The sequence below is a fragment of the Bos taurus genome, chromosome 2 (assembly GCF_002263795.3).
Source record: "Bos taurus isolate L1 Dominette 01449 registration number 42190680 breed Hereford chromosome 2, ARS-UCD2.0, whole genome shotgun sequence".
In the NCBI taxonomy this organism is placed as follows: domain Eukaryota; kingdom Metazoa; phylum Chordata; class Mammalia; order Artiodactyla; family Bovidae; genus Bos; species Bos taurus.
The window spans coordinates 11,918,535-11,943,817 of NC_037329.1; the positions used below are offsets into that span (position 1 = coordinate 11,918,535).

The window sequence follows — 25,283 nt, forward strand, 5'->3', positions numbered from 1 at the left end:
TTTCTCACCAATCAGGAGTCCTTTTCATACTAGAATGCTGAAAAAAGCAGCTCTGTGGTCCAGTGAGAACCTTCCAGGACTGCACGGGCTCTGTCTGGCACGTTTTTCCTTTTTGGCTCTGATTGTGTCAGAATGCTCACCGCACACACTCATCTACAACCTCTTTTGAGTCAATAGCTTAAAGTTGATGGCCTAGGGTTCTGTAGTCACTCTGTTAAGCTCTGAACTGACAACTTCTCACTAGAGAAGTTTGCTGCCAGTCCTTCCAGAGACAGCCTGAACACAAACTCCTGAGACCATCACTCAATCCCGCCACTTGCCCCGGGCCACCGGTCACATGGCTCTCTGCCTCCATAAAGACATCCACATCCTTATTCACCTTCAGCTTCCTAAGCCGACAGAGGTTATAGGGTCACTTGGGGTTAGGGTTATTTCCGTTTCTTTCTTAAAAAGAGGTCCTGTTAACACAATTTGCATCAAATAAGGAGAAACTGTGGTAATTTTCACCGGTGCAAATGAGGTGGAGAGTCCGGAGCGTTGGGGGAATTGTCAACCGAAGCCTTGGATCACAGCTTCCCTGAGTCCTGCCTTTTTCTACACCAAATTCTCACCCCACGCCCACAAGATAAAGAAACGAATATACTGTAAACCCGACTGAACAGCGACACCTCAAAGCCTCACAGTAACCTCAATCCTCTAAATGCCCTCTTAAACAGGAGAGAGAGGAGAGAAGCGATTACCAGAGTTTTGTTCCCGTTCTTGCTGAGAGGGCCCCGGAAAACTCCCTTGATGTTGCGAAAGTGTCCGTTGCTGAGATGCGTGGAGCTGATGACAATGTAGTAACACTCCATGGGGCAGCCGCCGCCTCCTCCGCCGCAGCCGCCGCTTCCATGCACCCCGCGCCCGCCGCCGCAGCGCGCCGGGGCTGAGGAGGGTGGGTGAGGGACCCGCCGGGAGGGCGAACCGCCGCCTCTCTCGCACGCCCTCCGGAGACAGGCTCACTACGTGCTTCTGCCCTGCGCGCCGAGGCTCCTCCGCCTCTGCATGCTCGCTGCGCTCTCCCTAGCAGGCTCTGTTGCTCTCGTAATTTCGCCTAAGGGCGATGCTCCCAGCGGGAGGATCCCGGGCTGGGAGGGGCCGGACAGGCGGAGAGGAGCCCAGCCCGAGTCAGTGCCGGCCGCGCGGCTGAGCGAAGCCGGGCAGCGGGAGCCGCCCGAGCGGCAGCGGCGGCGGCGACAGCAGCATCCCCCGCGCTCGGCGCCCGCACTCGGAGTTGCTGCTTCTGGCAGGCATGAGTGTTATTATATTGAGCGGCGTTGCCGGTCCATTGCACTGAGCCAATGGCAGGGAGCCACTGGGCTGATACTGAGAGCTGTCAGAGGAGTACATCTGTCACCCGCGGCCTCCCCCACGCACTCCCCCGCCGCCGCCGCCGGGACCCACGGCCGCGCCGGGCCGGGCGCGAGTGGGAGCGCGCGACGAGCGGGCCGCCCCCCGCGCGGCGCCGCGGCGGCAGAGGGCCAGGGACGCGACGGGCACCGCGGGCGGGCGGCAGAGCGGCCCGCGACCGAGAAGTGGGAGACTCCTTTAAGGTGGGGGCGGAGGGGAGAATGTGGAAACACGGAGATTTCTTGCCTAGCAGTCGGGGAAGGGGGGGAGGAGACGATAAGGGGGATAAATAATAATTCAGAATGAAAAGCTAACCGCTTCCAACTGCCGCGTTTCCAGGCAGGTGCCAGCAGCTGCTTCTCTCTTGAGATAGTTGCTACCCATTTGGGTTTGGCTTATTTGATTTTATTTGGTTTTTAATGTGGTTTTTAGGATGGAGGCTGAATCCTTTTGAGAGTCTTAAGAGAAAGAAAATGTCCCTCCATCCACCACCACCACCCTTTTGTAGAGATCATAGGGATTTGTGTTGATAGTTTTGGGGGGTGGGGAGGGATGTTATGGGGATACAAGTGAAATGGATAAAAAGAAAAAGATTCTTGGCTTCTGTGCTCCTCGACCCGGAGTTCCCCTCACCCACGTCCCCTGAGAACCTGGGTTCTTCCTAAATTGCCAAAGCAGAACCGAAAGCGATGCTTTGCCGCAAAGAAGCTGCTGCTACGAGCTTGCTTTGCATTTCTGTACAGTTCTTTTCCCGCTACAGAGAGTGGTAGCAAACAAAAGCCTTTGCCCTAGAAGCGACCTGAAAGGAAAATCTCTCTCAAAGGAACTAATGGGTTCGTTAGGCAAGTAGGGATGGGTTCTACCGCGTTCCCTGAAGAGAAACCACCGCGCAGGTTTTTAAGGGGCCAAGGTAGTCGCCGGTCTGAATGTGCCCTCCTACCCTGCCTCTCACCTAGTCGATTCTCTCTTTATGTAAGTTTAACTCCTCGTAGGTGGTAGGGTGAGCGCATCCCATCAGGTATATATACGACTCATTAGTCCGCACTTAAAAAGATCGATAATAGTGGGAGGCTGGGAGATGGTGCCTTCAATGGATTTACTGAAGGCTTTATTTTCTTTTTGCCTTGAATGGCTTAATTGGTTAAAGCAGATTCCAGCCGCTCTGATGCTCCTGTGTCAGAGCATACTGCAGTTTGATCTAAACTGTGTTGGTCTTGTTTATTTGAAGGTCAGGAATTCAAAACAGTCCATTTTGAGTGTCCCCTATATATGATTTTATATAGCAGTTACTCTGCAAACTACAATATGGTCCTTAAATGAATCTGCCAGTTTGAGTTCACTCTTTGAAAGAGGAAGAGCAGAGAGAGAAAAAGAGTATTTTTAAGAGAGGCAATAGTCATGTGAGTAATTTATACCTTCCAGGGGTGTAAGAGGGGAGTGCTAGATTCATGCAAGGGAAAATCTCCATGTGTCATGATTCAATTCAAACAAAGAAAAAAGTTGGTATGAATTGATCAAAGCTCATTATGAAGTGTCACAGTTATTTAAAGGTACTTGGCTAAATTTCTCAGATATCCACTTGGGGGAGTATGGAAGTCCTGGGAGAAAGAGAAAGCAAGAATTTACAAAACTTCTATACTCTGTGGAACAGATCCCTAAATAATTTGTTACAATTCAGTATGAATGTAATCTTATAAAAAATATTTAAGTGATCTCCTCACCAGCTACTGTGTGCAAATCAAATCCGTTTTGGCTCCTTTGATTACAATTATTTTTATTTTTACTTTATGTTTTGAGGAGGCAGGCATTCTCTGTACATATCACGTTCGGAACAGTTCATGACCTATATTATTTTCATTATGTCTTTTTAAGTTTTGGAAACTTACAGCTGTTAGACGGGAGACCGAATCTTCGTTTTTACTGACTCAAACTAAAGAATCCCCTAAAGAAATGGAAGAGACCCCATAGTGAAAAATCAAACAGTGTAGTTTTCCTGTGTGTGAAAAGTGAAAGTTACTCAGCCGCATGTGACTCTTTGGGACCCCATGGACTATACAGTCCTTGGAATCTCCAGGCCATAATACCGGAGTGGGTTGCCTTTCCCTTCTCCAAGGGAACTTCCCAACCCAGGGATTAAACCCTGGTCTCCTTTATTGCAGGAGCTGAATTTCCCAGCTGAGCCACAAGGGAAGCCCAAGAATATTGGAGTGGATAGCTTATACAAGTCATATAATCTAAGCTAGATTTTTTGTAATATTTTTCTCTCAAAATACTTCTGACAAAATGTTCAGATCTGTGTCTACATCAAGAAGCTCAATTTCCATTTCAGGAACCACAATTACACGAATGCCCCATGGAGCAGAATATCGTCTATATGGAATGCCGTATTGTGTTTCTATGGCAAAGTTAATGTATAATATATACCATACATATGATGTATATACATGTATATGATGATGTATATATCCTAAAAATAAACTTTAGTAAAATAATCTCAGAAAAGATTCACTTTACTGTCATAATAGTCTACCTTTACCACTTACAAGCTTGAGGATGTGATGGGGTAGGTTTTGACTGCAAAATCTAAACCTGTATATAATTGGTGATAAACATAACATAGATTTGTTGCTAATACATGGAGGATGCTGAGATCTAAAAGGAATGTAGTTTTGTTATATAAAATGTATCCTTATTTTTTCTCTACACATGAGGTAATTTATCTCAACATTACTTGATGCTAAGTATAATCAGCAAGATTCTGTACCTACACCTTGAGCTTGCACAGACATATATCAGAAGAGAGTGCAAATTCAATTCCTTTTATTTACACTCATTTCAATTGAGTAGCCATATCCATAATGGCCATTCAAATAAAACTACTAATCACACTATGTGGCATTCATTATGCCATTACCAATGAGCTTTGTTGCTGTTGAACTCATCACTACATCAATCTTAAAATTCAAGAGAAAAGTAAGCCACCACCTTGTATATTCTGGCTTCTAATAACAATAAACAATTCCTAAGCATAATGGAATTCTTCTATTAAAATGTGAATTTTTTTTTCTTTGAATTTTACTGAAAATGAACAGAGAAGTCAAGAAGGAAATCAGGACTTCCCCACCATTTTAGAGAGAAAGCATTCCTTTATGTGGCAATAAATTAAAATTAGTAAATGACGATAAGGGCTTCGCTGGTAGGTCAGATGTTAAAGAATCTGCCTATAATAACGGAAACCCAGGTTCCATCCCTGGGTCAGGAAGATCCCCTGGAGTAGGGCATGTCAACCCACTCCAGTATTCTTGCCTGGAGAATTCCATGGACAGACCATGTGGTCGCAAAGAGTCAGACATGACTGAGCAACTAACCCAACAAACAATGATAAATTACTGTGAACTTCCATTTTGCTCTTTCCATTTCTTTCCTTTTACCATGGTCCAAAGGAGGTAAGTACATAAGTATCTTTAAATGTCCTACTGTGCTGCAATCTCTTTGATATACATGGTCTGTTCCCATTATTTCAAGCAATTTCTGACATGGGTTATTTCTATGAAACAATACCACTCAATTCAAAAAATAAAGATTTCCCTTTCAAAGACTTAGAAAATTTATATTAGGTCAGCCATCTAACTGCTATTGTAAATGTGCAGAATCAATATTTTTAATCGTAAAATTTAAAAATATATTTTATGGGATAATTATAGATCACTTGGGTTTAATTACCAACTAAATAGCTGAAAAAAATTACAATTAATAAATTAAACATTTAAGTAGTTGACATTATTCTTAAAAAAAAACAAAACCCTGCAGTTCATATTTTGCCACACTACACTTAATGGCTCAGTGGTAAAGAATTCACCTACCATTTCAGGAGACACAGATTCAATCCCTGGGTCAGGAAGATCCATCCCCTAGAGAAGGAAATGGCAGCCCACTCTAGTATTATTGCATAGGAAATCCCATGGACAGAGGAGCCTGTGGGCTAAAGTCCATGGAGTCACAAGGAGTAATAACTGGGAGACTAAACAACACTTTTAACTTGCCCTTTCTACAGGTGTGGTTTCCCCTTTCCATCACTGTGATTCACATCAAGATCCTTTTGCTCTGTGCCTGTAATAATTTACCTCACTCTTGTTCCTCATTTCCTTTTGCTTAGTCCAAATGCACAGCAACTGAGCATTGTTCCTGATCTGTTCCTGTCTCACACAAAATTTCAAAACAGTGTTACTGCCGTGAAATGTAAAACCAAAGTTCTACCTTCTGTCCTAGACCAGTGGCTGGGCCCTTGCATCCTGAATCCCTGTTGTGATTCTTTCTGTCCAGTTTTTCCAGAGGAAGTAAAACTTCCCTCAGTTTGCCTACTGCTGTTTGAGACCATATGCTGCTACCTTCGCATACTTGGATTTCCTACTTTCTGTCATTACAATCACAGAATGCTTTTACTCCATCTGGATAACTTCCCATTGCTAACATAAAAGATCCACAAATTAGATCAGCCTCTGGGTTCCAACAACTCAGCCTTACCTTATCTTACGTGAGCTTCTGTGAACCTAGTTTCTGTTCTTATGTCATCATTAAAAAAAAAAAAAAAAAAAGCATATTTCAGTGCTATTCAAAAGTGTCTCTGATGTAACCTTAGTGATTACAGAACATATAACTGGAATTTAGAACTTTCCTGTTTATTACTATAATAATCTAAAAGTATCTGTAATTAAATTCTGTCATTATATATCTCTTTTGTTTGCATTCATGTTTGTGATCACATTGGTGGCAGGTATTACTGCTTTTATTGTTTTGGACTAATGAGGAAATATCTAGGAACTTAACATATAAGTGTTTTGTTTATTCTAGGATGAGATCAAATGATGTCATGGCATGCTATATGGCATAAAATGGAGAAAAATGGTGAGAGAACTGTATCACATACAGTATTCATATTCACTCTACTCATCAGACATACTTAGATCAGTATTGACACAAATTCTCATAAACATATCCATGTTTTGAGATAGGATTTGGTTTAAAGCAAAGTAACATCATCTGTTGTATTAAATTAAGATTGATAAATTGGATATGTTTTCAGTTGTATTTTTATTTGATTTCTATTTCTGTTTTGTATTTACATAAGAACTGTAAGCATATGGGGTTTTATAATTAGTTTGATATTAACATATTTCAGTAAAATTATGTTACTAGTGAACTTAATCTATGCTAGATAATCTTTAAGAAATATCTATATGCTATTTATGAGAAAATTTTATATTCTAATCATGGGATAAGTTTTGAATAACCATTACTGACTTTATCTGAAGCTGACAGTATTATGGTGTGATTTGAAAGAAGATAGTGACTTTTTAAAGTAATTATCAGTTAATTATTACTTACAAGTAGTCCTAGCTCCCTTTTCCTGTTTCTGTATATCAAATCTGCTGGATTTAAATGTAAGACCTATTAAAAACAAATACAGATTTTAACAAATCTTATACCCCATCAATTGTAAGATGTATTATTTTTATCTCCACTATAAATAAGGCACAATACCAATTAACTGTAAGAAGCCACTGATTTTAAGATATCTGAGTTACAGAGATGTTGGAAAAAAAGCCACATAATAATCAATGATATATTGAACATAAATTTGGGTAGACACTTTCACAGTTAATACTTAAACAGAAATCACTTTAAGATATGTCGAACTAAAACAACTATGGAATATGGTCAAGTAATGATTCAATTTTCTTAACTTCAGTTATTTTACGTCTAAAAGAAAAGGGAAAAGCCAAATATGATCCTATGTATTGTCAAGATTTAATTTTTCTGATACTTGGCAACTTCTCTAGAGCTGATATTGGTCAGGCCTGGCAGAACAGAGCACCATTTTAATTTCCTACTTCAGGATGTGTATCTTAAATATGTGTTTGACATCCAGAAATTGTGGAAATGTGTAAATTTATGCAAATGTAAATAGGTAAATCTTATAATTTTGTAAGCCTGTGCTGTGCTGTGTGCTTAGTCGCTCAGTCATGTCTGACTCTTTTCAACCCTATGGACCAGATTCTTCTGTCCATGAGATTCACTTGGCAAGAATACTAAAGTGGGTTGCCATACCCTCCTCCAGGAGATCTTCCCAACTAAGGGATGGAACCCAGGTCTCCTGCATTGCAGGCGAATTCTTTACTGTCTGAGCCACCAGGGAAGCCCAGGTTTAACCCTAGGAAGTATATTAAGCAATTTATATTATGTCTGAAAATAATGGTAGATCACCTATTGGCCAATATATTTATCCAATACTGATAATTGATTTTACCTTTTTATTCACTTACTTTTCAATTCTAATAAGTAACATTGGGATAGATGCCAGAAAATGCTAATTTAAGAGTCAAAGCCACATATCTAATATGTTGCCAAATAAATTAATATAATCGGATGCTATATAACTAATTTACCAAAAGGAATAACATTAGGATATCTTATTGTAAGTAAGGGAAAAGATGATCAATTATTACATTCCCATGCTTTACAGTCTTTTTGGAAAGCAATTTGGCAACATAACTTTTGACCTAGACATTGCATTCCTAGGACTCTCTACATTGAATAAAAGGATACTCAAGAATACTTCGCACAACATTGCTTAATTGTTCATAGTTATAAAAAATGGAAACAGAAGAAATATCAGTAAGGGTAGATTTTGCATTTATTGAAATAAACTGTATCTGTACCCATTGATTTGGTATTATTATCTAGTTGTTTTATTGCATAAGAAATGTGGTGCACAGATGAAAGAACAGTATTAAATAGGATCTGGTTTTGTATTAAAAAAAAAACAAGATCGTGTATATATTTGTAAAATAAGCAGACATGAATATAGGTAAGGGTATTATATGTAGGTTGTTAACATTCTTTAATGTCAGGTATGCGGGGTAATAAGGGATTAGAAGAGAAGGAAAAAGCTAGGAAAGTAGAAGAAAAAAGATAAAACTGAGATGCATTCACATACAGACACTTATCTGGGTAAGAAAACAGAAAAAAGAAAGGAAAAAAAAAAGAGAGAGAGGAAGATACAAATATCACCATAGTTAGTATGTGAAGAATTATAGGAGATAGATGAAAGCAAGGGGAATATTGGGAAGACACTAACCTGAAACCAGTGGTAGATAGTGATGAGGATGAGGGAATGAATTTGTGAATTGCTTTAGAACTACAGTTGACATGATTTACTGATAGATTGGATATGGAGTGATGAAAAGACTAACACAGAAAAACTGAAAATTTTATCTGAGCAAATGAAGGTTACTGCTGCATCTTATTGAGATGAGGAAGCCTAGGGAGAAATATGATTAGGTTAGTGTTAGTAGCTCAGTCATGTCTGACTCTTTGCAGCCCCATAGACTGTAGCCTGCCAGGCTCCTCTGTCCGTGGAATCCTCTATGCAAGAAAACTGGAGTGGGTTGCCATTCCCTTCTCCAGGGGATGTTCTCAAACCAGGGATTGAACCTGGGCCTCCTGCATCACAGGCAGATTCTTTACCATCTTAGCCACCAAGGAAGTCTACTATTATTAAGTTAGGGGAAATGCTAAATTTTAGATTTTTAACAAGATTGAGATGAATTTCAGATGAACTAGTAGAGAGAATAGAAGTGGCCAGGTACAGATTAAGGAGTCAGGGTCAGATATTCATTTAAGACGACTGGCATATTGGTGCAATTTACAGACATAAGACTGTATAAGATCACATGAGAACACGTGTAGATAGACAGAAAACTCCAGGACAGATAACAGTTGACTCTGTGAAAAGCAGTTTTAACAGGAAACAGGGAATAAGCTGCCAGTGGGGCTCAAAACAAAGTGAACATGATACATTGGAAGCTCTCCCTCCCAGGAAAAAAACGGTAGAATTTAAGGAGAGACTGATCAACTCTGAGGCCTGCTGTTAATAGCTCAACTAAGATGAGATCAGAGAAGTGATTGCCAGTTGTACACATTGAAAGTCATGCGTGACCTTGAAAAAGCAGTTTCTGGAATATACAAGAAAGACTGTGAAGAATTTACAAGAAAACAATTAATTCTGAAACCAAGCTAAGAAATCAGGCATGTGTCCTATTTGTATGAGAGAAATTTTGTGGAAATATTGCTATATATAGACAGATGTGATGAGATTTAAGAATATAATAGAAGATTAAGACTCAATATTGTCTTTTAACACAACCTATATATACTTGATGGAGAAGGAAATGGCAACCCACTCCAGTGTTCTTGCCTGGAGAATCCCAGGGACGGGGTTAGAAAGGGCTTGCCGGGTGACTCAGTGGTAAGGCATCTGCCTGCAATGCAAGAAAAGCAGGAGATCCCTAAATTGGGAAGATCATCTGGAGAAGGAAATAGCAACACACTCCAGTTTTCTTGCCTGAAAAATCCCATGGACAGAGGAGCCTGGAAAACTATAGTCCATGGGGTCACAAAAGTCAGACATGACTTAGTAACTAAACAGGGCATATATACTTGAACTCCCCTCTTCTCCAGTAAACCTTTTGCTAATAAGTGCAAGAGGATGTGGACACTTTCACTGAGGTTTTCAGTTTACATATGGTCATATTGATTTAGAATCAAATAAACATAAATTTAAACTGTATGTATTTTTATTAATTTATTAAATTGATTTATAAATTATTTCACAGGAATCATGAGCCAATGGTAAAATGGAGATTTCATATAATTCCGATGGGAATATTAGTAGTATAATATTTATGAAAATAAATTTGAAAATATGTATCATAAACCTCACTACCATTCATAAATTTGTTTATCAAATGACCCAGTTCCCTACTAAAGTTGATTGTTCCATGGTGGGCTCCTGAACCAAGCAAGTCTGAGAATATCTTACTAAGTTTCATAATGGGCCAATATTATCTTGTGTGCCAGGATGCTAAAAAGCCTAGAAAGATTCATGTCAATGTATGACAAAAACCACCACAATTTTGCAAAGTAATTAACCTCCAATTAAAATAATTAATTAAAAAAACAAAGCCTAGAAAGAAGTGATTGACATTATTTTCACAATGTATCCCTTTTCTATATAAAGAATGGTGAATGTACAGACATACTATAAGACCTACTTGGTTTCACATGTTTCTATGTGATAGATAACTTAGAACCTATATGATAGAATTAGTTGTTAGAATGAACTGGATTTTTTATAGCTAACTGAATCTACAGCATTCAGGTTTAAAACATGCTCATGAGGATTCTGCGTTCTAGTTAGGAATCTTAAGGTTAAGAAATCAAATATTTATTTTTCAGGCATGCACATGATAGACAAATGGGCTTCCCAAGTGGCTCAGTCATAAAAAAAAAAATTGCCTTCCAATGCAGGAGACATGGGTTCGATCCTGGGTTCAAGAAGACCCCTGAGTTGGAAACTGCAACCCAATTCAGTATGCTTGTTTGGAAAATCCCATGGACAGAGGAGCCTGGTGGGCTAAGGCCCACCAGGTTGAAAAAGTCAGATATGACTGAGCAACTGAGCATGCATGACACACAAATACTAAAACAATAAAAATGCAAATAATGGAAAATTGTTAAATAATACATGTAATCCAAAATGTATATTATTGAAAACAATATTATAATATTTTAATGTCATAAAAACGATGAAGAAAATGTTATAAAAATGACAGACATAAAATTGAATCTATATATACAAAAGAACAGCCCTATGCACATAAAAATATATACAACAATGTGACTTCACCATATTACAACAATTCATTAATAGAAAAATCTCTCAATGGTAAAACTATGATTATTTTTATTTAAACATTTTTGCAGGTGTTCATATTTTAAGTGGATAGTTTACCCTTCAGTTCAGTTCAGTCTCTCAGTTGTGTCCAACTCTTTGTGACGCCATGAGTCTCAGCGTGCCAGGCCTCCCTGTCCATCACCAACTCCCGGAGTCCACCCAAACTCATGTCTGTCGAGTCAGTGATGCCATCCAGCCATCTCATCCTCTGTCATCCCCTTCTCCTCCTGCCCCCAATCCCTCCCAGCATCAGGGTCTTTTCCAATGAGTCAACACTTCACATGAGGGGGCCAAAGTATTGGAGTTTCAGCTTCAGCATCAATCCTTCCAATGAACACCCAGGGCTGATCTTTAGAATGGACTGGTTGGATCTCCTTGCAGTCCAAGGGACTCTCAAAGTCTTCTCCAACACCACAGTTCAAAAGCATCAATTCTTCGGCGCTCAGCTTTCTTCAGAGTCTAACTCCCACATCCATACATGACCACAGGAAAAACCATAGCCTTGACTAGACAGGCCTTTGTTAGCAAAGTAATGTCTCTGCTTTTTAATATGCTGTCTAGGTTGGTCATAACTTTCCTTCCAAGGAGTAAGCATCTTTTAGTTTCATGGCTGCAATCACCATCTGCAATGATTTTGGAGCCCCTCCAAAAAAATTCTGACACTGTTTCCCCATCTATTTCCCATGAGTGATGGGACCAGATGCCATAATATTAGTTTTCTGAATGTTGCACTTTAAGCCAACTTTTTCACTCTCCACTTTAACTTTCATCAAGAGGCTCTTTAGTTCCTCTTCACTTTCTGCCATAAGGGTGGTGTCATCTGCATATCTGAGGTTATTGATATTTCTCCTGGCAATCTTGATTCCAGCTTGTGTTTCCTCCAGTCCAGCGTTTCTCATGATGTACTCTGCATATAAGTTAAATAAGCAGGGTGACAGTATACAGCCTTGACATACTCCTTTTCCTATTTGGAACCAGTCTGTTGTTCCATGTCCAGTTTTAACTGTTGCTTCCTGACCTGCATATAGGTTTCTCAAGAGGCAGATCAGGTGGTCTGGTATTCCCATCTCTTTCAGAATTTTCCACAGTTTATTGTGATCCACACAGTCAAAGGTAAAAATATCTATTGTTACTAAATATTAAGTTCTAGAAAAATATATTAAGTTCTTTCAATTTATAAAAAGTAAAGAAAATGAGAAACTATAGAAATATAAATAGAAAACATTAGCTATCTGAAAAACATGTTTTTCTATAAACATGAATGTTAATAATTTCAATTATCCTAAGCAAGGTAAAGATTTTCAGATTATAAACTAACGAGCAACATTTCTAAATATACAGTGATAGAGAATTTGAAAGTAAACAGATGGGTGAAGATAAAAACAAAATTGGAACAGAAAGAAATACTACTTCCCTATGAAATAGTATTTAAGGCCAAAAACATTGAAAAGTACAGTTGATTAAGAAAATATTATAGTTACAAACATCTATGCACCAAATGACATAAGAGCAAAATTTATAAAGCAAAAGATTTTGTAGAAATAAGCAAAACATAAAAAGGAATAATTCATAAAAGAAATATGAATGAACATAAGATATTATTAATTCACTTTTTCTATCAGATTAGCCAAAATAAAAATTGATAGCATATACTAGTCTTTTGGGGCTTCCCTGGTGGCTCAGTGATAAAGAATCCACCTGCCAATCCAGGAGACATGGATTTGATCCCTGGGTTGGGAAGACCCCCTGGAGAAGGAAATGGCAACCCACTCCAATATTTCTGCCTGGGAAATTTCATGGATAGAAGGCTACAGTCCATGGGGTCACAAAAGAGTCAGACATGAATTAGTGACTAAAAACAACAACTAGCCTTTAAGGATAGTTGTAATATAAATTGATACAATTGTTTGAAGTTCAAGTTGGTTTTGTTCATAAAACTGTGAAATGTACATAATACATGACTCAGCCATTTTATTTCTTGCAGAGTATTATATAGAAATAATATCACGAAGAAATAAAACATTAGGCACAAAGTCCTCACTGCAGAATATCTGTTATACTTAAAATTTAAAAATAATATATTCATGCTGCTGCTGCTGCTAAGTCACTTCAGTCGTGTCCGACTCTGTGAGACCCCATAGATGGCAGCCCACCAGGCTCCCCTGTCCCTGGGATTCTCCAGGTGAGAACATTGGAGTGGGTTGCCATTTCCTTCTCCAATGCATGAAAGTGAAAAATGAAAGTGAAGTCACTCAGTCATGTCCGACTCTTAGTGACCCCGTGGACTGTGGCCCACCAGGCTCCTCCATCCATGGGATTTTCCAGGCAAGAGTACTGGAGTGGGGTGCCATTGCCTTCTCCAATATATTCATAAAGGAGAATAAATAGCAGAAATTAATAAAAATGCATGAAATGGTATATTAGATGTTGTATACTGAGAGATCAGTTCTTAAAAATAGTTATGTCTCTATTTGTTATGTAGGTTTTTCATCCAAGTATATCAAAACTAATAATTGCTACAGTGTCATTTCATTTTGGTATAAATAATTTAGCATATGCACTTTTACAGACAAACAGGTGACTGTTGATTAGCATAGGGGAAAGACAAAAAGACTGGATATGCAGCAGAAATTACTGCTGATTATCACCTGTCACTATTAAATTGAATGGTATGGGGGCAAGAGGAAGATTGGGTGAAGGCAGCCTTCATTTCTCAAAAGATAATGTTTTAATGGTTATAAGTGTAGATGTAAAAAATTTTTTTTTTAGGATTTTCAAAGAAATTAAGAAACCTTTTTGCCTGTTTAAATTAACCTCACACAATTAAGTTATTAATCTGTTTAGAGTCCCCCAACAATATGAAGTCACCTGAAGAGCATTAGTTTTTCCTAGTTTGCTCACCATTGTCTCTCCAGGACATTGAAGAGTATCTTGAGGTTAGAAAGTGCTCAGTAACTATTGCTGACTGACTGAGTTACAAGACTGGAGGAATTCAGATGAGTGTTTGAAAAAAACAAGTACTTCTCCCTATGGTAAATCTCTTCATTTTAATTTTATACCAACAAATGTGCCTTTCTATTTATGAACATTAGAACATGAAGTCAATTAGGTTTCCCTGGTGTATTAATGAGAATGAACATAAAATCTCTAAAAAGACCCCAAAACAACAAAAAATTAAGCAAAAAAGTTTATTCCTCTCATTCATGATAGTTATTGTATGAGTTTTCCAAGACAAATAATGTCAGTGACCCAGGATCTTCTGCCTTCCGTGTTCTGCCATGCTAAACATGCAGCTCCCATCTCATAATACAGGGTAGCTGCTCTTGCCTCCATCATTGCATACTGTTTCAGCAAAATCAAAGGTGAGAAGGGCAAATGGAGAGCATTGCCCTTCCCTTTAAGAGAATGGCTTTTAACATATGACACTTTTATTCTCATATTTAATAGGCTGTAATTTTCTTATAGTCACACAAAGCTGCAATTGCAGGTTTGAGAATGTAGTGCTTGACTACATACCTAACTAAAATGTGAGTTGTACTATTAAACAAAGAAAAGAGAATTGAAATTGGTATTGCAACATCAAATTCCTAAAATTGATGGGGCAGTTTAATTTAGAGATATGTAACTGTGAGGAACTGATTTTTTAAAATTCTTCTGTGACTTATGCTAATGTATGGGCTTCATTATTGACTAATAGAAAAACAATTTACCCATTCATCTTCCTTCTTTCGTAAAGGTAATGTATTTAAGCCTTGAAAACATATATCCTAATATCAACTGATTTGAGTTTAAGATTTTTGGAATCTTTTGAGTTTAACTTTTTTGAAATATGTTTTGTTTTAACTTAAATTTTTGAGTTTAACTTTTTTGGAATATGTTTTGTGGCAGAGATATTTATTGGATCCAGCTGTCTTTGACTGCAAGTCCTATTGGAAAGATTTCTCATTACTATTGCCCAACCTTAATCATAAGTCATTTAAAATAAGAGTGTCTGAAGTATACTGGATGGAAAAAGCAAGAGAGTTCCAGAAAAACATCTATTTCTGCTTTATTGACTATGCCAAAGCCTTTGACTGTGTGGATCACAATAAACTGTGGAAAATTCTGAAAGAGATGGGAATACCAGACCACCTATCTGCCTCTTGAGAAATTTGTATGCAGGTCAGGAAGCAACAGTTAGAACTGGACATGGAACAACAGACTGATTCCAAATAGGAAAAGGAGTATGTCAAGGCTGTATATTGTCACCCTGCTTATTGAACTTCTATGCAGAGTACATCATGAGAAATGCTGGACTGGAAGAAACACAAGCTGGAATCAAGATTGCCAGGAGAAATATCAATAACCTCAGATATGCAGATGACGCCACCCTTATGGCAGAAAGTGAAGAGGAACTAAAAAGCCTCTTGATGAAAGTGAAAGTGGAAAGTGAAAAAGTTAGCTTAAAGCTCAACATTCAAAAAACAAAGATCATGGCATCTGGTCCCATTGCGTCATGGGAAATAGATGGGGAAACAGTGGAAACAGTGTCAGACTTTATTTTTCTGGGCTCCAAAATCACTGCAGATGGTGACTGCAGCCATGAAATTAAAAGACGCTTACTCCTTGGAAGGAAAGTTATGACCAACCTAGATAGCATATTGAAAAGCAGAGACGTTACTTTGCCAACAAAGGTTCGTCTAGTCAAGGCTATGGTTTTTCCTGTGGTCATGTATGGACGTGAGAGTTGGACTGTGAAGAAGGCTGAGCACTGAAGAATTGATGCTTTTGAACTATGGTGTTGGAGAAGACTCTTGAGAGTCCCTTGGACTGCAAGGAGATCCAACCAGTCCATTCTGAAGGAGATCAGCCCTAGGATTTCTTTGGAAGGAATGATGCTAAAGCTGAAACTCCAATATTTTGGCCACCTCATGCGAAGAGTTGACTCATTGGAAAAGACTCTGATGCTGGGAGGGATTGGGGGCAAGAGGAGAAGGGGACGACAGAGGATGAGATGGCTGGATGGCATCACTGACTCGATGGACATGAGTCTCAGTGAACTCTGGAAGTTGGTGATGGACAGGGAGGCCTGGCGTGCTGCGATTCATGGGGTCGCAAAGAGTCGGACTCGACTGAGCCACTGATCTGATCTGATCTGATCCCTGGTGGCTCAGATGGTAAAACATCTGTCTACAATTCGGGAGACCTGGGTTCAATCCCTGGGTTGGAAAGATCCCCTGGAGAAGGAAATGGCAATCCACTCCAGTACTATTGCCAACCTTTTTCTTAATTTTTATAATTAGTGTTTTAGCATTAACTAAGGGCCACTATTCTTTGAAATATTCTGTTTTACTCATTGATTCATAGCGTCAGAGTGGGGCTTCCCAGGTGTCACAATGGTAAAGAATCCACCTGTCAATTCAGGAGAGGCAGGAAACGTGGTTCAATCCCTGAGTTGGGAATATCCCCTGGAGTAGGAAATAGCAACTCACTCCAATATTCTTGCCTGGGAAATCCTATGGACAGTGGAGCCTGGTGGGATATAGTACATGGGTTTGCAAAGGGTCGAACACGACTGAGCAATTGAACACACACAGCCTCAGAGATGAGACTAAAAGCTATACCTAGAGCTGTAGTTTAGTGGTTCCCAAACTTTAACCTGCAGCACTATCACCTGAAGTACTTGTGAAAACACAGATTTCTGGATCCAACAACAAAGTTTCTGATTCAGTAGGTAGGTCTTGCTGCTGCTGCTGCTGCTGCTGCTAAGTAGCTTCAGTCGTGTCCAACTCTGTGCGACCCCATAGATGGCAGCCCACCAGGCTCCCTCGTCCCTGGGATTCTGCAGGCAAGAACACTGGAGTGGGTTGCCATTTCCTTCTCCAATGCATGAAAGTGAAAAGTCAAAGTGAAGTCACTCAGTCATGTCCGACTCCTAGCGACCCCATGGACTGCAGCCCACCAGACTCCTCCGTCCATGGGATTTTCCAGGCAAGAGTACTGGAGTGGGGTGCCATTAGGTAATGTTTAATGATTTGCATTTCTAGAAGTTTTCCAGGTGATACTGAGGCAGCTGATTCTTAGTCTGGGGACCACGTTTTGAGAACTTTACATCTTTATAGCCACGGTTCTGACTGTGGCAAATTCTTTCTCTAAACAGAGCTATTGTTTCTAAGAACTCTGAAGTCAAAACCATAGTCTTTTCAAGATCTGAGCAAAGAGATTTTGATTGTTGTCACCACTTCATCATACACACATGACTCATTATTGCTTCATCATTTAAGCTTACATTTTCACCTTTCGATCAAATAATGATTGTTAGACAACTTAAGCTATTTCAAATTTTATCCTAAATTATACAAAATCATTCTACAAAAGTACAGTGTCTTAAGTAATAATAATAATGAGAAGACTCATTATAAGGATACTGACAAACAGTATGGTGTAAAATCAAAATACTGTAATATAAATGCTGTTCTAAAATTCAATATCAAAATATCTGATACATGTATAACTACACCAAGACTTCATTTAAATTTATAAAAATGATCACAGTAATAATACAGAAGAATTAGGTAGGTATAAAAATAAGCATTAAAGCCAACTTCAGAATTTTTGGAAGAATGGGTTTATACAGTCAAATAAACAAGTTTTGAAAAGATAAATAATAACTACCAATAATAAATGAAGAAAATAGATTGAAAAGCTTGAAAGAAACTGTGGTATTTTAGATTCTCATTTTATTTTACTGAGTATTTTCACTGTGTTATTACTGGAAAGAAGTGAGTGTAACAGGCAGGAAGGCCAGGGGTCTCCAAACGGAGGAAATAGGCTGCAAGTGTCACATTTTTTATCTCTCTCTTAAACTGCAGGAGGAAACAAACTAGTGTTATATTTTTTTCCCCTTCTCTATACAAATTTAAAAAGAGGTTCTCTTAAAATTCTGTGTTGCCATAATGACACCTGGTTCCACCTTAACTTAACTTTCCTCAAACCTTGAGCTAACCAATGCATTTTTCTTATGGAAATGTTTGTCTTAAGCTATGTTAATGTACCATGTATTTAGACTCTGTATTCAAGTCCATACTGCCTAAATGCTCAGACCTGACTTGACAAACCAGTATGTCATACTTATACATTGTTCTCCTAATCAGTGTTAATGAAACTATATATTCGTATGGAAATCTGCCTTTCTTCAAGATTCTTGTCAATCACTTTATGGCCCTGGGTGACTCACCTGGTGCCATTCTCTGAGTTTTGAGACATTTCTTTTCTCTGATAAGCAGACTGCTAGTAGCTTTATAACATCCGGCTAAAGACTAGAAAGGGGGTACTCTTTCTGCCCCCTTCTGATGTGTATGTCAGAAGCTTTCTCTATCTCTTTTATACTTTAATAAAATGTTATTACACAAAAGCTCTGAGTGATCAACCCTCATCTCTGGCCCTGGATTGAATTCTTCTCCTCTGGAGGCCAAGAACCCCAGCATCTTTCGTGGTTCAGCAACAACCTTTCAGAAGTATAGCTACAAATTTCATTAAGCCATTCTTTGTAGCATTCATTTTCTCTGGCCAGTTGTGAGGGGAAAAAAAAGAAGCTATTAAATTTCCAGATGATTAAGAAATTGTTTCATACATTTTGCTTTTAATTTAAGGAATTTTTCTGTTTTATATTAACTTTTACATGCAAATCTAAAACAGTTTATAAGTTAAATTGGGGGTAGCAAGCCACATGATAATGATAGGACTATAGTATGGCAAACACATTAAGTAAGAATTTGAAACTAATCCCATGTTTATTTTATTTTCATTCATATATTTAATTTTTTAGTGTAGTTTTAAGGTTACAGAAAAAGTGAACAAAAAGTAGAGAATTTTCATCAAATCTTCCCCACCCCTTGTCCCTACCCAGAATTTCTCCATAAGAATACTTTTCATTAGGGTAGTATGTTTATTGCAACTGATGAGACAGTATTGATATATTATGATCAAATAACTCTCCGTTTATTTTAAGGTTCACTCTGTGTTGTACAGTTGTGTGTTTTTTAAAATGCATGATGTTATATATCCATGATTATAGTATCATCAGAATATTTTCACTCCAAAAATATTTCCTGTGCTTCACATATTTATTTATCCCTTCCTTTTTATTTTCAATCACTGGAGACCACAATTTTTTTTTTTTTTACTGCCTTTATAATTTTTTTTTTACTTTTCCAGAATATCACATAGTTGAAATCATATAGAATATAGCTTTTCAGACTAGCATCTTTCACTTAGCAATATGCATTTAGGGAGTCCTCCATGTCCCTTTCTCTCTCTCTTTTTTTTTTTTTTTATGGCTTGGGTGGGTTATTTCTTTTTTTATTACTGAATAATATTCCACTGTACTGATATATCACAGCTTACTTACTCATTCAACTATTGAAGGACATCTTGGTTGCTTTCAAGTTTTGGTAATTTTGAATAAAGCTGCTATAAACTTTTCTGTGCAAGTTTTTTGTGTGGACATTCATTTTGAATTCTTTTGGGTAAATGCCTAGGACCATGATTGTTGGATCATATGCTAATACTATATTTAGTTTTTGTAAGAAACTGCCAAACTGTCTTTTTAAGTGGTTGTAGAATTTTGCATTCCCAGGAGCAATGAATGGGATTTCCTGTTGCTCTATAACTTTGCCAGCATTTATTGTTGTTATATTTGGGTTTCAGCCATTTTGATAGGTGTATAGGGGTATCTCATTTTTAAATAATCAGTTCCCAAATTACAGATGATATGAAGTTATCTGTTCATGTCTTTGCATAAGGGGCTTGCATAACTAAATGAAGCTTGAGCCATGCCTAGAAGAGCCACCCAAGGCATATGGGTCATAGTGAAGAGTTCAGACAAAATGCTGTCCACTGGAGGAGGGGATGGTATACCTCTCCAGTAGTCTTGCCATGAGAACCCATGAACAGTATGAAAAGGCAAAAACATATGACACCAGGAGATGATGCCCCTAGATCAGAAGGTATCCAACATCCAACTGGGGAAGAGTAGAGGGTAATTACTAATAGCTCCAGAAAGAATGAAGCAGCTGGGCCAAAGCAGAAATGATGTTCAGATATGGATGTATCTGGCAGTGAAAGTAAAGTCCAATACTCTAAAGAACAATAAGAATAAGAATGTACAGTGTTAGGTCTTTGAATCAAGGAAAATTGGAAGTGGTCAAGGAGGAGATGAAACTATGAACCATGAAAATATGAGCCATGCTGTGTAGGGCCACCCAAGATGGACGGGTCATGGTGGAGAGTTCTGACAAAACACGGTCCACAGGAGAAGGGAATGGCAAACCACTTCAGTATCCTTGCCTTTAGAACCCCATGAACAGTATGAAAAGGCAAAAAAAAAAAAAAAATGACACCAAAATATGAACTCCCCAGTTCAGTAAGTGCCTAATACACTACTGGAGAAGAGTGTAGCAATAACTCCAGAAAGAATGAAGAGACAGAGCCAAAGCAAAAACAACACCCAGTTGTGGATATCACTGGCAATGGAAGTAAAGTCTGATGCTGTCAAGAGCAATATTGCTTAAGACCCTGGAATGTTAGGTCCATGAATCAAGGTAAATTAGAAGTGGTCAAACAGGAGATGGCAAGACTGAACATTGACATTTTAAGAAACACTGCACTAAAATGTACTGGAATGGGTGAATTTAATTCAGATGAACATTTTCTCTACTACTGTTGGCAAGAATCCCTTAGAAGAAATGGAGTAGCCCTCATAGTCAACAAAAGAGTCCAAAATGCAGTACGTGGATGCAATCCATAAACAAGAGAGTGATCTCTGTTCGTTTCCAAGGCAAACCATTCAATATAACAGTAATCCAAGTCTATGCACCCAACCAATAATGCTGAAGAAGCTGACGTTGAACTGTTCTATGAAGATCTACAAGACCTTCTAGAACTAACACCCAAAAAAGATGTCCTTTTCATTGTAGTGGACTGGAATGCAAAAGCAAGAAGTCAAGAGATACCTGGAGTAACAGGCAAGTTTGGCCTTAGAGTACAAAATGAAGCAGGACAAAGGCTAACAGAGTTTTGCCAAGAGAATGCACTGGTCATAGTAAACACCCTCTTCTAACAACAAAAGAGAAGACTCTACAAATGGACGTCATCAGCTGGTCAATACCAAAATCAGACTGATTATATTCTTTGCAGCCAAAGATGGAGAAGTTCTATGCAGTCAGCAAAAACAAGACTGGGAGCTGACTGTGGCTTAGATCATGAATCCTTATTGCCAAATTCAGACTTAAATTGAAGAAAGTAGAGAAAAACCACTAGACATACAGGTATGACTTAAATCAAATCCCTTATGATTATACAGTGAAAGTGACAAATAGATTCAAGGGATTAGATATGATAGAGTGCCTGATGAACTATGGACAGAGGTTTGTGACATTGTACAGGAGGCAGTGATCAAGACCATACCAAAGAAAAAGAAATGCAAAAAGGCAAAATGGTTGTCTGAGGAGGCATTATAAATAGCTGAGGAAAGAAGAGAAGCAAAAGGCAAAGGAGAAAAAGAAAGTTATACACATTTGAATGCAGAGTTCCAAAGAATAGCAAGGAGAGATAAGAAACCTTCCTCAGTGATCAATGCAAAGAAATAGATGAAAACAATAGAATGGGAAAGAACACAGACTTCTTCAAGAAAATTAGTGATACCAAGGAAACATTACATGCAAAGATGGACACAATAAAGGACAGAAATGGTATGGACCTAAGAGAAGCAGAAGATATTAAGAAGAGGTGGCAAGAATACACAGAAGAACTGTACAAAAAGGATCTTCAATATCCAGATAACCACAATGGTGTGATCACTCACCTAGAGCCAGACATCCTGGAATGCGAAGTAAAGTGAGCCTTAGGAAACATCACTATGAACAAAGCTAGTGGAGGTGATGGAATTCCAGTTGAGCTATTTCAAATCCTAAAAGATGATGCTGTGAAAGTGCTGCACTCAATAAGCTAGCAAATTTGGAAAAGGTCGATTTTCATTCCAATCCCAAAGAAGGGAAATGCCAAAGAATGTTCAAACTACTGCACAATTGCACTCATCTCACACTTGAGCAAAGTAATGCTCAAAATTCTCCAAGCCAGGCTTCGTCAGTATGTGAACTGTCGACTTCAGGATGTTCAAGCTGATTTTAGAAAAGGCAGAGGAAACTGAGATCAAATTGCCAACATCCATTGGATCATAGAAAAAGCAAGAGAGTTCCAGAAAAACTTCTACTTCTGCTTTATTGAGTGTGCCAAAGCCTTTGACTGGATCACAACAAACTGTGGAAAATTTTTCAAGGGATGGGAATACCAAACCACCTTACCTGCCTCCTGAGAAATCTTATGCAGGTCAAGAAGCAGCAGTTAGAACCTGGCATGGAACAACAGACTGGTTCCAAATTGGGAAATGAGTTCTTCAAGGCTTTATATTGTCACCCTGCTAATTTAACTTATATGCAGAGTATATCATGAGAAATGCTGGGCTGGATGAAGCGCAAGCTGGAACTCAAGATTGTTGGGAGAAATATCAATAACCTCAGATATGCAGATGACACCACCCTGATGGCAGAAAGTGAAGAGGAACTAAAAAGCCTCTTGATGAAAGTGAAAGAGGAGAGTGAAAAAGTTGGCTTAAAGCTCAACATTCAGAAAACGAAGATCATGGCATCTGGTCCCATCACTTCATGGCAATAGTTGGGGAAAGAATGGGAACAGTGAGACACTTTATTTTGCGGGGCTTAAAAATCACATCAGATGGTGACTGCAGTCATGAAATTAAAAGATGTTTGCTCTTTGAAAGAAAAGCTATGAACAACTTAAGCAGCATATTAAAAAGAAGAGACATTACTTTGCCAACAAAGTCTGTCTAGTCAAAGCTATGGATTTTCCAGTAGCCATGTACGGATGTGAGAGTTGGACAATCAAGAAACCTGAATGCCAAAAAATTGATGCTTTTGAACTGTGGTATTGGAGAAGACTCTTGAAAGTCCCTTGGATTACAAGGAGATCCAACCAGTCCATCCTAAAGGAAATCAGTCCTGAATATTCATTGGAAGGACTGATGCTGAAGCTGAAGCTCTGATACTCTGGCCATCTGATGCAAAGAACTGACTCTTCAGAAATATCCTGATGCTGGGTAAGTTTGAAGGCAGGAGGAGAAGTGGATGATGGAAGATGAGATGGTTGGATGGTATCACTGACTCATTGGACATGAGTTTAAGCAGGTTCCAGGAGTTGGTGATGGACAGGGAAGCCTGATGTGCTGCAGTCCATGGGGTTGCAAAGTGTCAGACATGACTGAGCCACTGAAATAACTGACTGACTGAAGCCGGAGATGGCAAGGGTGAACCCTGACATCTTAGGAATTAGTGAACTAAAATGCAGGAATGGGCAAATTGATTTTAAATGATCATTATATCTACTACAATAGGAAAAGTCCCTTAGAAGAAATGGAGTAGCCCCTATAGTCAATAAAAGGTTCAAAATGCATTGCTTGGGTGCAATCTCAGTAACTACAGAATGATCTTGGTTTGTTTCCAAGGCAAACCATTCAACATCACAGTAATCCAAGTTTATGCCCCAACCACTACTTCTGAAGAAGCTGAAATTAACTGAGTCTATGAAGACCTACCAGAGAAGGTAATGGCACCCCACTCCAGTACTCTTGCCTGGAATATCCCATGGATAGAGGAGCCTGGTAGGCTACAGTCCATGGGGTCGCTAAGAGTCGGACACGACTGAGTCACTTCACTTTCTCTTTTCGCCTTCATGCATTGGAGAAGGAAATGGCAACCCACTCCAGTGTTCTTGCCTGGAGAATCCCCGGGACGGGGGAGCCTGGTGGGCTGCTGTCTGTGGGGTCACATAGTCGGACACGACTGAAGTGACTTAGCAGCATGAAGACCTACAAGACTTTCTAGAGGTAACTTCAATAAAATATGTCCTTTTCATAATAGGGGATTGGACAGCAAAAGTAAAAAATCAAGAGATATCTGGAGTAATAGGCAAGGTTGTTTTTGGAGTATAAAATGAAGCAGGGAAAAAACTAATGGTTTTGTCAAGAGAATACACCAGCTATAGCCAACACTCTTTTCCAACAACACAAGAGATGACTCTACACATGGACATCACCAGATGGTCAATAAATAAATCAGACTGATTATATTCTTTGCAGTAAGAAATGGAAAGGCTCTATACAGTCAGCTGTTTGTGGCTCAGATCATCAGCTTGTTATTGTCAAATTCAGACTTAAATTGAAGAAAATTGAGAAAATCACGAGGCCATTCAGGTATGACCTAATTCAAATTCCTTGTGATAATGCAGTCGAGGTGTTGAAGAGATCAAAGGATTAGATATGGTAGACAGAGCACCTAAAGAACTGTGGATGGAGGTTCATAACATTGTACAAGAGGCAGTAACCAAAATGATCTCAAGGAAAAAGAAATCCAAGAAGAAAGAGGTTGTCTGAGGAGGCTTTAAAAATAGCTAAGGGAAGAATAGGAGTAAAAGGCAAAGGAGAAAGGGAAAGATATACCCAACTGAATGGAGAGTTCCAAAGAATAACGAGAGAAAAGAAAGACTTCTTAAATGAACAATGCAAAGTAGTAAAGGAAAAAAATAGAATAGGAAAGACTAGAGACCTCTTCAAGATAACTGGAGATATCAAGGAAATATATCATGCAAGGATGGGCATGATAAAAAACAGACCTAACAGAAGCAGAAGATATTAAGAAGAGGTGGCAAGAATACACAGATGTGTTAGTCACTCAGTCATGTCCGACTCTCTGTGATCCCCTGTGTTATATAGCCCACTAGTCTCCTCTGTCCATGGAATTCTCCAGACAAGAACACTGGAGTGGGTTTCCATTTCCTCTTCCAAGAATACACAAAAGAACTATATGAAAAAGTTCTTAATGACCCTATAACCATGATGGTGTGATCACTCACTTAGAGCCAGACATTCTTGAATGTGAAGTCAAGTGGGCCTTAAGAAGCATCACTACAAACAAAACTAGTGGAGGTGATGGAATTCCAGTTGAACTATTTCAAATCCTAAAAGATGATGCCGTTATAGTGCTGC

General features: G+C 38.8%; 1 protein-coding gene across 1 annotated transcript in view; it reads right to left on the reverse strand.

Moving 5' to 3' along the window:
- Positions 1-1,424, reverse strand: part of ZNF804A (zinc finger protein 804A) — a 347,885-nt gene extending 346,461 nt beyond the window's left edge. The window contains exon 1 of the mRNA XM_002685247.6: positions 741-1,424. Coding sequence (XP_002685293.2) covers positions 741-851 — 111 coding nt within the window. The 5' untranslated portion in view covers positions 852-1,424. The remainder of the gene's footprint in view (positions 1-740) is intronic.
- Between the last annotated feature and the right edge of the window lie 23,859 nt (positions 1,425-25,283).